Consider the following 13,148-nt stretch of genomic DNA (forward strand, 5'->3'; position numbering starts at 1 on the left):
TAAATTGAAAACCTTAAGTTGCACATACCTACATTTGAGATGGGTGTTTAAGGGTCTCTCCAGTGTAAATCTTCTTGCGTTGTCTGAGCTCTCCCCTGGCTGTCCTGCAGGTTCCTGCACTGCACAGAGAAGGACCTGGCTCCCTTCCTGGAGAAGCTGAGTGATGCCACCCTGAAGGAGACGCTGGCTAATGGAGTGGGCTACCTGCACGAGGGCCTGAACCCCACCGAGCGCAGGATTGTGGAGCAGCTCTTCAACTCCGGTCAGCACTAGAGCTTGTGTCCACTCCTCAAATCCTCCTGTGCATTTCCATGTGCATGTACAAGGGGATTTCTTTCAGGCATTGAATGTCGTTTTTTTTCTACTTTATACAAATCGGCTAAAGGAAGCTGATGAGCAATGGTTTTGTAAAAATCTGCGCCTCCATTATATGGATGGGGCTTGTTGGAGGTGATTTTGACTAGGGGTGCTAGATTCCTTTAAATTTTAAATGTTTAAACTTTTAAAAATATATATAGTTTAAACATTAAAATAAAAACATTTTGAAAAGACACTGTGTTACGGGGGTAGTACGCACCCCCCTCTGTGCGGTCTCCCCAGCAGGTGAAAAACAGAAGTCGGTCATTTTGGGTGAAGCACGTGGCTGCAGTGGCTCAGAGCATTTTAAAATAAACAGCTTTCTATAAATTAACGCATATGTCTCTAAATAGGTCTTTTACATCGGCTTTTCTACTCCTTAAATGCAGTTAATACCTGTTAATCAATTTGTGTATCTCAATCACAAACAGGTTAATAGTAAAAATTGGTTTAATTTACGTTTTTTTTTTTCTTTCTGTGAGTCATTTCATTTAAATGTTGAAGTGACTCATCTTATTAATTTAAATAGTTGCTCGTCATAACGATTGTAACAGTGTGTCCAGCAAAACTCTTAATTTTTCATTGTATTATTGCAGCTTTAATAAAGATTAGTCACTTATTAATACGTTGCAATCTTGTGTGTACGTTGTGCTTGTACGGGAAAAATGAAGGCTTGGTCAATGAAGGCTTGGCGGTTTAAAAGCCAAGAAAATTTTTTAGAATCAAATAAGTTTACATAATTGTGACATATATATATATATATATATATATATATATATATATATATATATATATATATATATATATATATATATATATATATATATATATATATGTATGTATGTAGAAAAACAGTGAAGCAAATTGAAAAAATAACAACTTTGGCGGTAAGATAATGGTCTGTTTACGAGCTGTTTAGAGTACGAGCATTAATTGCAGAAATGTTACAGTTAGACTGTTGTTTTCAGCCTGAATTTGATCACATTTCCTAACGTTTTGCTTGCACGTCTGGGCCCCACCTCCTCCATGCTAGATCCAGCTTCAGTAAAAACAGACTAGTCATGTGACCAACAGCATGCTGAACATTGGGAGGTGAATATCCAATGACAGTGAAGCTGTGACAAAGGTAGGAAGTGATAAAAAAAAAAGTAGCCCTTATTTACAGACACGTTTTTGACAGTTTAAACGATTAAGCAAAATTAAAAACGTTTGACACTTTACTAACGTTTAAACGATTTACACCCCTAATTTTGACTGTGTAATGAGTTCTCGTAGGGCTGCCTCTTGCTGATCTGTGTGAAGGCACTATATAAATGTAGTTCTGTGTGCAATCCCCTCACAGGTGCTGTGCAGGTGGTGGTTGCCTCTCGTAGCCTGTGCTGGGGGATGAACATCTCCTCTCACTTGGTCATCATCATGGACACGCAGTACTACAATGGCAAGATTCACGCGTGAGTACCATGGCTACACACACATTGAGAACTACATGAGGCTTACACACAGGCACTCTTCAAGAGATCTTTTATAATGACATCCATATCTTCTATATCACAGATAAACAATACTAGTCCTATTACTTTATATATATATATATATATATATATATATATATATATATATATATATATATATATATATATATAAATAAAATGTTACACACAGAGCTCCTGCTAGTTTAGCTCCATTAGTTCACCTGCTACACCTAGCTTTGGAGACAGGTGGTTGAGTTTAAATCCCACTCTGCTGTAGTTGACTCATTACTGAATCTGTTCTGAAGGTAACTGGTCGTAAGACTGGTGGTCTTTTGAAGAGCGGTTTGCCCTGTTCTAATCCAGTCTCTCCCAGGTATGTGGATTACCCGATCTACGATGTCCTGCAGATGGTTGGAAGGGCAAACCGGCCCCTGCAGGATGATGAAGGCCGCTGTGTCATAATGTGCCAGGGATCTAAGAAGGTGAGAACATGACCAATACAGTGGCTTTTAAATTGGAGACCGTGATTGAGCTTAACTGCATTCAGGTGCCCATGGAATTACGTCAAAATGGCCTCTCCCAGGCCCATTCATGTAAGAATGCAAAAAAATCGAACCATTTTAAGATCAGCAAGTCCATCGATCCAAATGCGGCAGGTTTATGACACCAGAGTGCTGCTGTTTACGAGATCTGATTTGAGTTCAGCAGAGATTGTATACGAGGTCGGTCACGTGGGCTGTGCTTTCACTTTGCGGGCTTCGCATCTTGCTTTCTGGTAGCTTATTTATCCTGTTAGTGGCTTATTGGTCATAATACTGTACTTCAAAATGTGGTGTATAACACTGACACGTTTTGAGGATTGAGATCCCTGGAAGATACTACGAGCAAAAAGAAAATGGATTGCATGTGGTGTGTCTTCAGTTACTATACTTAAATGTGTATTTTAGACTAATATTTGAATTACATTTTTACCAGTTTTGAAATGCTTGAGATGATGATACTTCTGAAATGGTCGTTTTTTTTAAAAGGGAAATAAAACAAAAAACGTCAAAGTATGAGTATTGTGATTTTTATTTCTATTTACCAGAGTATTTGCAGAAAGATTGTGCTTCTCTAGTGTAGTATTGAGTTATATGCTGATAACCTTCATGAGCAGCACCAAGCACTGTGAGCAGAACAGAACTCTCCATAGAGGCAGTCGCCAGACTCCTGCCTAGGGTTAGTAGCCAATTAAGCCAGAAACATCGTTAGGCGAAAAAAATCTTTCGTGGGTGATGAAAATAAAATTAAAGTGACTAAAACATTTTATTCTGGGTCCAGCTAAACTAAAAAGGACTTGACTTAAGTCAGGCTCGAGTAAAATTGGTCTAAGGTAAGACTTTGTGAGCAGACTGTTGCTCAACCTTGGAGGTATTACGTAAAACTAGCCTTAACCTGCTGTTGCTAAGCACTGAAGACTGGTCATGCTTTCTAGAGCCTGATAGAAGAAAAGAAAAGTTTGTTGGGTTTTGCAATATTAGCTGAATATTCCCTATTGTTTTGTGAGCAGTATATTGTGATGGCTTGTCTCTTTCAATATAATAATATTAATTAGCAGTGTTACCATGGATCTGACTGGAAAACTACAAAGCATGATGGTTCATTCAGTTTAATGTGGCCAGTGAAACAAACACATTTAGCCTTTTAGTGCCAACACTGTTCTAATCTTTATTGGTCTAATCTTCCAACCCTTTTCATTTGTACTAGGACAGGATCATGTTATAAATGGTTAATTAAGTTAATTTTGCAGCTGCAGTTTTATAAAATTAATACGTGAATTGGACAAACTCAAATCAAATTTTTTAAATGTAACATTTTAAAAAATGTTTAACAACCCTCATGTGTGATTTATCAAGTTAGTCCATCTGGTAAAATGACAAGTAAGTGAAGTCATTTCTGAATTTCTTTTTCTACAAAGTCAAGTTCAAATTTTCTTCTAAAAGTGGCTCAGAATGGCTCAGAATACATCGAGAACATGTACAACCCCAGGGCTTCTGGGGAATTGGTGGCCCCAGATCCCCCGGACAAAAGATTGGTTTTGCCCCAGGAGTTTGTCAGAATGGTCATTGGCCACTTTCACCCATGGGTATAATTTGCTGCTCCTTTTTGCTGTGATGTTCCATGCAGTGCCACTAACACTTCTCCTGTGTGTGTTTTGTGCTAGGATTTCTTCAAGAAGTTCCTGTACGAGCCGTTGCCAGTGGAGTCTCACCTGGACCACTGTTTGCACGACCACTTCAACGCAGAGATCGTCACCAAAACCGTGGAGAACAAGCAGGACGCCGTGGACTACCTCACCTGGACCTTCCTGTACCGGAGGATGACCCAGAACCCGAACTATTACAACCTGCAAGGTGAGGGGGAGCTGGGCTTGCAGTGTGATGTGAACACGTTGGGAAGAGTGAGTCTGCTTTATAACAAACACCAGGTTATCTCCAGTGTTGTCAACAGTGACAACTGTATGTTCTGTTCTCTTAGAGGAAAGACAGATCTCTTGTTAGTAGGTAAAGTATGTTATTTTGGTAACGTGTTAAAGAAAATGCGATGCTTGTCTCTTTAGTGCCAGTATTCGCTCTTCCACCTACTTTACTGTGTGTGAGTGGGTCTGGGTGAGGGGAGTGAGCAATGCGTGAGGCTGACTGACTGTTCCCACTGGGTGAGGGGAGTGAGCAGTGTGTGAGGCTGACTGGCTGTTCCCTCTGGGTGAGAGGAGTGAGCAGTGTGTGAGGCTGACTGGCTGTTCCCTCTGGGTGAGGGGAGTGAGCAGTGTGTGAGGCTGACTGGCTGTTCCCTCTGGGTAAGGGGAGTGAGCAATGCGTGAGGCTGACTGGCTGTTCCCTCTGGGTGAGGGGAGTGAGCAATGCGTGAGGCTGACTGGCTGTTCCCTCTGGGTGAGGGGAGTGAGCAATGCGTGAGGCTGACTGGCTGTTCCCTCTGGGTGAGGGGAGTGAGCAATGCGTGAGGCTGACTGGCTGTTCTCTCTGCAGGCATGTCGCACAGACACTTGTCGGATCATCTATCTGAGCTGGTGGAGCACACGCTGAACGATTTGGAGCAGTCCAAGTGCATCAGCATTGAGGATGAGATGGACGTGGCGCCTCTGAACCTGGGCATGATTGCAGCGTATTACTACATCAACTACACCACCATTGGTGAGAGCACACTGACTGTCCGGGCTGGATTCTAGTGTAAAAACCCTAACTTAGTGTCCAGTTGGTTTTTCACATGCATAATCCGGTTTTATAATGTGGGATATTTTGAAATCTGTTTGGTTCCAGATCCATATCTTGTACTACACAGTTCCAAAAGATCTCTTCAGTGGGGTATTGGGCATTATTTCAATAGAGTACACTATTTGGGAATTCACAATTGCGTGTTCTGTTTATTTAAAACAACAAATAGCCGTGCATTTGAGCCTGTAGCATTTGGCATCTGAATGCTTTTGAACAGTTGCGTGAAAACGAGACGTTTATTTTTATGCAACATTTTTATTAACTATCAGTAAGTGCTACATAAACTCCTAATATCTTAACACTGAAGTCTTTTTTTCATGATGCAATGTGTATCTGTACCCAGTAGACTGAAGTGTTAAAGTAATGTTTTGCTGTTGCAGAGCTGTTCAGCATGTCTCTGAACGCTAAGACCAAGATCCGAGGGCTCATCGAAATCATCTCCAACGCGGCGGAGTACGAAAACATTCCCATCCGGCACCACGAGGACACCCTCCTTCGCCAGGTCAGTCCGCCTGTCCGCCCGTCTGCCCTGCAGTCTGAGCGAGCGCGGGCTTTCAGAGGGACAACAAGGAAATATACTTCAGTAAAACAGTCAATTTGCACATGAGTAATGAGTAACCAACATTACATAATGTGTTAACATATTTGAAAATGTTCATCTGGTGAGACAGTATTGTAGTATAGTTTTCAGTTTGCACTCTGGGTTGGAATTTTCAGAGTTGGGTCTGCATGCACCCATTATGAACTACAAAGTTGTGCTGTGCGTGTACAGGCTGTATGCATGCACATTTTAGATAAAGATGATAAGTCTATCACGAGAATGCTTCAGAATTTATTTATGTTTTCCAAAAAAAAAAAAAAAAAAAAAAACTGGTGAACAATATTAGAATTTTAAATATTATTGCTGAAGATGTTTAAGCCCATGTTTGCATGTCCTCTCCCCACAGCTGGCTCAAAAAGTCCCTCACAAGTTGAACAATCCCAAGTTCAACGATCCCCATGTGAAGACGAACCTGCTCCTGCAGGCTCACCTCTCCCGCATGCAGCTGAGTGCTGAGCTGCAGTCTGACACTGAAGAGATCCTCAGCAAGGTGGGCAAATCGTCACTCACCAGGACTAGTCATTGAGGCTCATTCGAACATAGCAACATGTGCACTAACATAAACCAGAAGTTAAATATTGGTCAGATATTGACAAATCTTAATACGTGCATCAGAAGTGTAGTCAACATATTTGAGCGGTTTGCTGGTTCACATTTGCCACATGTTAATGAATCCTTTTTAATTCTGTTCCTCTTGAAGCACTTCCAAGTCATGTGGGTCTTTTGATATACTTTTTATAGCCTGTCGCATACCACAGTGGCAGCGGTGAAAATACTGCCTCCCCTCACAGTGAATAACCATGTGCAACTGCTGCTTGTCATCTCTCTCCCAGGCAGTGCGCCTGATCCAGGCCTGTGTGGACGTGCTCTCCAGTAATGGCTGGCTGAGCCCCGCCCTGGCTGCCATGGAGCTGGCCCAGATGGTGACCCAGGCCATGTGGTCAAAGGACTCCTACCTGAAGCAGCTGCCATACTTCACCTCTGAGCACGTCAAGCGCTGCACTGATAAGGTGAGTCATCGCTGTCTCTCTTCGAGTCTCTATTTAGTCTAAATATGAATATTTGGGATATCCCGACGCAGAGGTGTCTGGCCAGCCCTGTAGCCCCAGTGGAGGTGTGACTCATCCCTGTGCTGCTTTGTGTTTCCCAGGGAATCGAGAGCATCTTTGACATCATGGAGATGGAGGATGAGGAGCGCAGTGGGCTGCTGCAGCTCTCCGACAGTCAGATAGCAGACGTGGCTCGCTTCTGTAACCGCTACCCCAACATCGAGCTCTCCTACGAGGTGGCTGAGAAGGAGAATGTTAAGAGGTAGGCACGGCTTCTTCATATATTCTATTTACCATTCCTGTGTCAGCATTCGCTAATGGAGTTCAGTGAACTCAAACGAAAACTTACCTTCAGCTCAGCACTGCAGACCCTTGGTTGTTACTACTTCATATGTTTTCTAATCACGTTAAGTAGTAATAATCAATCGGTTTGTCATTTCGATCCCTTAAATTTAATATACAGGAGTTTGTGTGTATCATTGGGCTATGGGAATTGTTTAGCGGGATTATGCATCTCAGCTCAATCCTTTGCAGGAGCTTTATTGCTTGGCTAATTAAAGGGAGTGAGCTGAGATGTGTCAGTGTGTTAATGCTGTTTCATTGCATAGGACTGAGCTGTCAGTGTTTTAATGCTGTGTTTCATTGCAGTGGACTGAGCTGCCAGTGTGTTAGTGCTGTGCTTCATTGCAGTGGACTGAGCTGCCACTGTGTTAGTGCTGTGCTTCATTGCAGTGGACTGAGCTGCCAGTGTGTTAGTGCTGTGTTTCATTGCAGTGGACTGAGCTGTTAGTGTTGTGTTTCATTGCAGTGGACTGAGCTGTCAGTGTGTTAGTGCTGTGTTTCATTACAGTGGACTGAGCTGTCAGTGTGTTAATGCTGTGTTTCATTGCATAGGACTGAGCTCTCAGTGTTTTAATGCTGTGTTTCATTACAGTGGACTGAGCTGTTAGTGTTGTGTTTCATTGCAGTGGACTGAGCTGCCAGTGTTTTAGTGCTGTGTTTCATTGCAGTGGACTGAGCTGTCAGTGTGTTAGTGCTGTGTTTCATTGCAGTGGACTGAGCTGTCAGTGTGTTAATATTGTGTTTCATTGCAGTGGACTGAGCTGTCAGTGTGTTAGTGCTGTGTTTCATTGCAGTGGACTGAGCTGTCAGTGTGTTAGTGCTGTGTTTCATTACAGTGGACTGAGCTGTCAGTGTGTTAATGTTGTGTTTCATTGCAGTGGGAGTCCTGTTGTGGTTTTGGTGCAGCTAGAGAGAGAAGAGGAAGTGACTGGACCTGTCATTGCACCACTCTTCCCTCAGGTAACACTTTCATTATCTACCAGGAAGCAGGAATTTTTTTTTTTTTAATTTTTTTAAAATCTTGCCACAATTTGCATTGCGTGATTTGTACAGCAAATATTTTTTGTTATTTAGTTATTCAGCATCAGCCTACTCAAAACATTTACAAATAGCCAATTTATTTATTTATTTATTAATTAAAGCTGTGTAGTGTTTTGTGTGTAAATCTTTCTCTGTCTCATAGCCTGTTCGTTCTTTGCTTTCCAGAAACGTGAGGAAGGCTGGTGGGTGGTGATTGGAGACCCCAAGTCCAACAGTCTGATCTCCATTAAGAGACTGACTCTGCAGCAGAAAGCTAAGGTGAGTGTGAGAGGGGCCCAGTCTCACTGAATAACACTGTGTTGCACTGGGTGAGGTTAAATTAACTTGAAAGATTAATCGCACAAGTTAGCTTTAATCTGTTCATCTGTTATCCAGGGCTTCAGATAAGGTTTTGATTCTGGGAGTAACTTACCCTCTAATTTTAACACTGAGAATAAAATGTATTTTCAAGGGGTAAACAACATCACCTTGACGTCATGAGTAATCAATAAACACTATAGAATGTTTAATGGTAATGGGGTGGGCATTAAAAAAGAGCCTTCCATTATAACTACAATGTTGCTTTGAACTCCTGTACAGCCATGCATGTTTTCTACAAGGTTCTTTATCGGCTCAGTGCCTTTGTTTCAAGGTGTTACACTGACGTTACTTATATTTTAACATTACATTTTTAAACTCAGTGAACATGTTAAGACTTCAATATAAAGCCATACAGGTAAAATAAGGAAATGCATGAACACTAGAAGGACCGGAGATACACTCATACCTAGAAGCCCCGCAGCAGTCTTTCTGACGGCTGTATTCAGAACACTGTAAATAGTATAACGAAAGGAGAAGCAGGTTTGTTTTTTTATTGAGTACATTACATAAACATCTGAAAAACCGAAGCGCGCATATATATATATATATATATATATATTTATTTTTATTTATTTTTTACAACTCAAAGCAAGAAAATGTAAATAAACATCTGAACAGACATTGGTTTACAACATACATTTATAAAACTGAAACGATAGCAATACATTGTTTACTTTTCAACAGAAATTGGTTTATCAGAAGCACAAAAGCAGCTGAACAATATAGATAAATAAACTTACGTTCCTTTACCTTGAGTCTAAAGCTGTTCACAAACAATACAGATAATGAGCTTCTCCACGCCGCCTTTCTGCACAGGGCACAGCTGTCCGAAGTTTTATTTTTATTGCACTTGCCAACCTGGCATTGGCGACTCTCAGCGGGGTTGCCAGCTTCAGCTGTGGGAACACACTTGACAGTCTCCCTCTGTTCCAAATGCTTCTTCCGAAGTTCCTGTGCTAACTGTGAAATATACTCTCTCCTTGGTAAATTCTTATCTGTGCATTCTTTGTAAATTACCCATGAGTTGATGGCTTCTAGGTCCTATACATTGTAAAACACTTGACAAGGCTTCAAATTGTTCTTATTCTTACTGTGATTGGCTGCAAAGACAACAGGGCTAGCCAGAGATAGAATAATGTTTGTTGGGTTGTATTCTGGGAGATGTAGTTGTTAGTGGAGGTGGGAGGGGTGGCAGACAAGCTGTGCAGCAAAATTACTATGTGTATTTTTACGCATTAAATTTCAATTTTTTTATTTTTTCTATTTTTAATGGCATTTTACTGAGAATGATTTCATGTATGAAACCAGACTCCAAGCATTCCTGTGATCCAACAGAAAGGAGGTTAGAATCACCATGACCCCTGAAGAGGAAGTTGATGATGTTTTCACTTCTGGGTGCACCTCCCCCATGAGGCTGTGTGTGATTGTGTGTCCATTTTCTCCTGTGAGAACGACGGCAGTCCTTGTGCACCTTCCCCTGCAACAAGTGCTGGCAAACGCATTTAATCTGCCTTTGGGAATTTATAGCTAAAGCTCATCTATCTGACCCTCATTCCAAAAGTAATATAACAGGAATCCTTCCCTCTGCCTCTTCCTCTTCACACCATGGAAACCGCGAGATCCTCCTTCCAGCCCAGTCCCTCCGACACACAAATCAGGAGAAAATTTTCCAGCCCTCTTGAGGTTTTCTGGCAAGAGCTCCTCTAACTTGAGGAAGACTGGCAAGAGCGTGCCAGCTGAAAAGCAGGATTCGGGCACTGTTCCCCCTCCATGGAGCAAACCCCAGTGATGCCTAAAGAGCAATTCTTCAGGAGTTCATGGAGGAGTTCTGGCCACAGGAAGAGACCAGTCAGCCTGCTCCCTTGGGTTCACCAGGAGGCAGTGCCATTGCATGAAAACCGCTGCTCTCGTTGCTAGAGCTGCAGACTACAAGCCATTATATACCCCCGAAGACATCCAGGACAGGATCCCTGGATGGAGAGGACGAGGGTGGTTCTCCCGAGACAAAGCGAGATACATTTCTCATGCCAGCCCATGCACAAGTACAGCAGACTTAGTCCACCTCAGATGTAGCACACATCCACTTTCCCTTCTAACATGTCAGGGTTTAATAATAATAAAAAATGGTGGTGCAAGATTCAGTATCTACAAAAGGGGATTTAACATTTTTTTTAGGTAGCTATATTGATATCTTCAAGTATATTGTAACAATAACACCTAAAACAGTCACCGCTTTTTGAGATCAGCATATATGGTGCAAGTGATTACAGCAGTATTTTATAGTCTTTCATTTGCTTGAGAGTATTTAGTGCATGAAGAAATATTTCACATTTTTAATGTGTGTGTTTTTTTTTTATATATTTCAGGTGAAACTGGACTTTGTTGCCCCAGCCCTGGGTGTCCACAACTACACACTGTACTTCATGAGCGATGCCTACATGGGCTGTGACCAGGAATACAAGTTCAGTGTGGACGTGAAGGAGGCTGACAGTGAGGGAGACAGCGACTCTGACTGATCCTGACCCAACGAAGAGGCTTGCTGGGGCACACTGTGGGTGTGCTGGTTTCTGTAGCTTAATACAGTGGGGCTACCAACCATCTTGTTGTTTATTTCATTAGGACCAGGCTGAACCTAATGTGTTTTTATAAAGTTGTATTGTGTTCTGATGATGCACACAGAATAATCCCACAGTCCTCTAAAATATAGACAGTGAGAGCTGTTATGTGCACTGGAAAGCAGTGCAGAGTTAATGTTATATTTTTGTTCCCTGTCAAAATAAAACCCTAGACTATTGAGAGGTACTCTAGGGGTACAGTTGAATACCACTTGCTCAATACTCAAGATCATGAAATGAGATGATTGTCAAGCCTGAGTTTGCTGGCTTTTAACAGCTAATGAACCAGTTATCCTTTTAACAACATTTTAGTTTCAGTTAAGGTAGATCATTTTGTACTTATTCTCCAATTTTGTTTTGACAGATATTGCAGAGGAAAGAATCACTGCATTCATGTTTATTATATTGGTATGTTACCAGATAAATGAAAATATGGCAAGCGTAAACAACAAAGAATGTTCTGGTCTTGCGTGTCTTGTGTGTTTATGATTTTAAGCTCTTAGTTTGTATCCTCAAGAGATCCGTCTCTTTACTAATACTGTAGTGTGGAGACATGATCCTCAGTATTTTATATTGCAAATAAGATGATGGATAGAAGCTGAAATGTTTTGAAAGTGAATAAATCTTGTACAGGCTTCTTTTTATGTGTAACAAGCCCCAGGCTGTGATGAAATGGCTCGTTTTGTTTTTGTGCCATTACTGCTGTTTACCCAAATAAAGGCTTAGATCACAACTACTGTCCTGTCTCGTCTCCTCATGTTTGGAAGAGTATGTAAGAAATGCATCAGGTCCATTGTTACTGGTGCTCTACACAATGACCCTTGTGGTTGGATTTGGAAAACACTGCTAAATGCTTGTAATAAATGCACCATTTCAGTGAGTGTTTACAGTGATAACGTGGCCACAGTACTTAAACTGTTTAGCCAAGATTATCTGCAAGGTGTATAAGGCACTGCCTGTTAGAAGATACACTTCATAGTTTCATTAGGGATGAACATTTCATGCTTTCACACTAATCTTGCTTGTGTGTATCGCTGCCACTCCTCCTGTGACTGGTGGTTGCCTAAGCCCCTTTCACACTGGCATGCTCTACCCGGGTCAAACCTACCTGGTGTCATGAGATTTCACACTGCTTTTGACAAAGCAGGATTGACCTGGGTGACAGACGCATGTACACAATGTGCACATCAATGCCCCTGGAAGCAGCTTGTTACGGACGCTTCCATCCAAGCTACTCTTGAATGGTCACCCGAAATGTTGATTAGAGTAAATGTTTCTTCATCCCTGCTGCAATCTGGCTCATGCTGTCAATCAATGAAAATGTATGTTCTTTGTGGAAGTGAAACCTGCATGCAGGTGTGGCTGCTGTTTTTCATCTGCTTCTGAACAGCTGTCATGCATTTTGTCTCGCTCAACCCGGGTCAAAGCGTGTCGACCCCGCATCCTGAGGTGGGTCACTGCAAGCCGGGTACGACCCAGGAACGTGGTTTCACGCTACGCGGGTAGCAAGAACCTGGGTTGGGACCTGGGTAGGTGAGCCAATGTTAAAGCGGCTTTAAATACATTTTCCATGTTTGCATATACAAATACTGTATCTATGAGACTGGTACAGCACAAGACTTGCCAGTCAAATGCCTGAGATTTAATTGCCCCTTATTTGTATACAAAATAAACACGTTATAAAGCGCTTGCCAGTTTTTAAACTACACGATTTTTTTTTTCCTAATCATTTGACCAAAAAAAATAAGATCATTTCCTGCTCTTAAGTATATTGGTGACAAATGTAATATCTAAACAACTTTACATATTCTGAGGCTCCATAACGTGTGCCAGTGTACCTGTCAAGTGATCATAAATGTTGTTTTCTAGAGATAGTAGTTGATCTGTTTTTATGTAACTTTGCTGTGTTTTGTAGTTACAAGCAGGAAAACATATTGTAATAGTGTTCCTTTACACATAGAGGGTTCTATTAAGTGTATTAAACAAACACAATAATACTAGTCTGATTAAAGTGAATGTAATTTAAGATCATATTGCCC

General features: G+C 41.6%; 1 protein-coding gene across 1 annotated transcript in view; it reads left to right on the top strand.

Moving 5' to 3' along the window:
* The window catches only part of snrnp200 (small nuclear ribonucleoprotein 200 (U5)), a 39,918-nt gene extending 28,076 nt beyond the window's left edge, over positions 1-11,842 (top strand). Inside the window, exons 34-45 of the mRNA XM_041233434.1 lie at positions 111-262; positions 1,700-1,808; positions 2,203-2,311; positions 4,033-4,222; positions 4,856-5,020; positions 5,482-5,603; positions 6,049-6,192; positions 6,536-6,712; positions 6,853-7,013; positions 7,972-8,053; positions 8,300-8,392; positions 10,861-11,842. Of these exons, the coding sequence (XP_041089368.1) occupies positions 111-262; positions 1,700-1,808; positions 2,203-2,311; positions 4,033-4,222; positions 4,856-5,020; positions 5,482-5,603; positions 6,049-6,192; positions 6,536-6,712; positions 6,853-7,013; positions 7,972-8,053; positions 8,300-8,392; positions 10,861-11,010 (1,654 nt within the window). The 3' untranslated portion in view covers positions 11,011-11,842. The remainder of the gene's footprint in view (positions 1-110; positions 263-1,699; positions 1,809-2,202; positions 2,312-4,032; positions 4,223-4,855; positions 5,021-5,481; positions 5,604-6,048; positions 6,193-6,535; positions 6,713-6,852; positions 7,014-7,971; positions 8,054-8,299; positions 8,393-10,860) is intronic.
* Positions 11,843-13,148: the final 1,306 nt, after the last annotated feature.

Source organism: Polyodon spathula, chromosome 31 (assembly GCF_017654505.1).
Source record: "Polyodon spathula isolate WHYD16114869_AA chromosome 31, ASM1765450v1, whole genome shotgun sequence".
Classification (NCBI taxonomy): Eukaryota; Metazoa; Chordata; class Actinopteri; order Acipenseriformes; family Polyodontidae; genus Polyodon; species Polyodon spathula.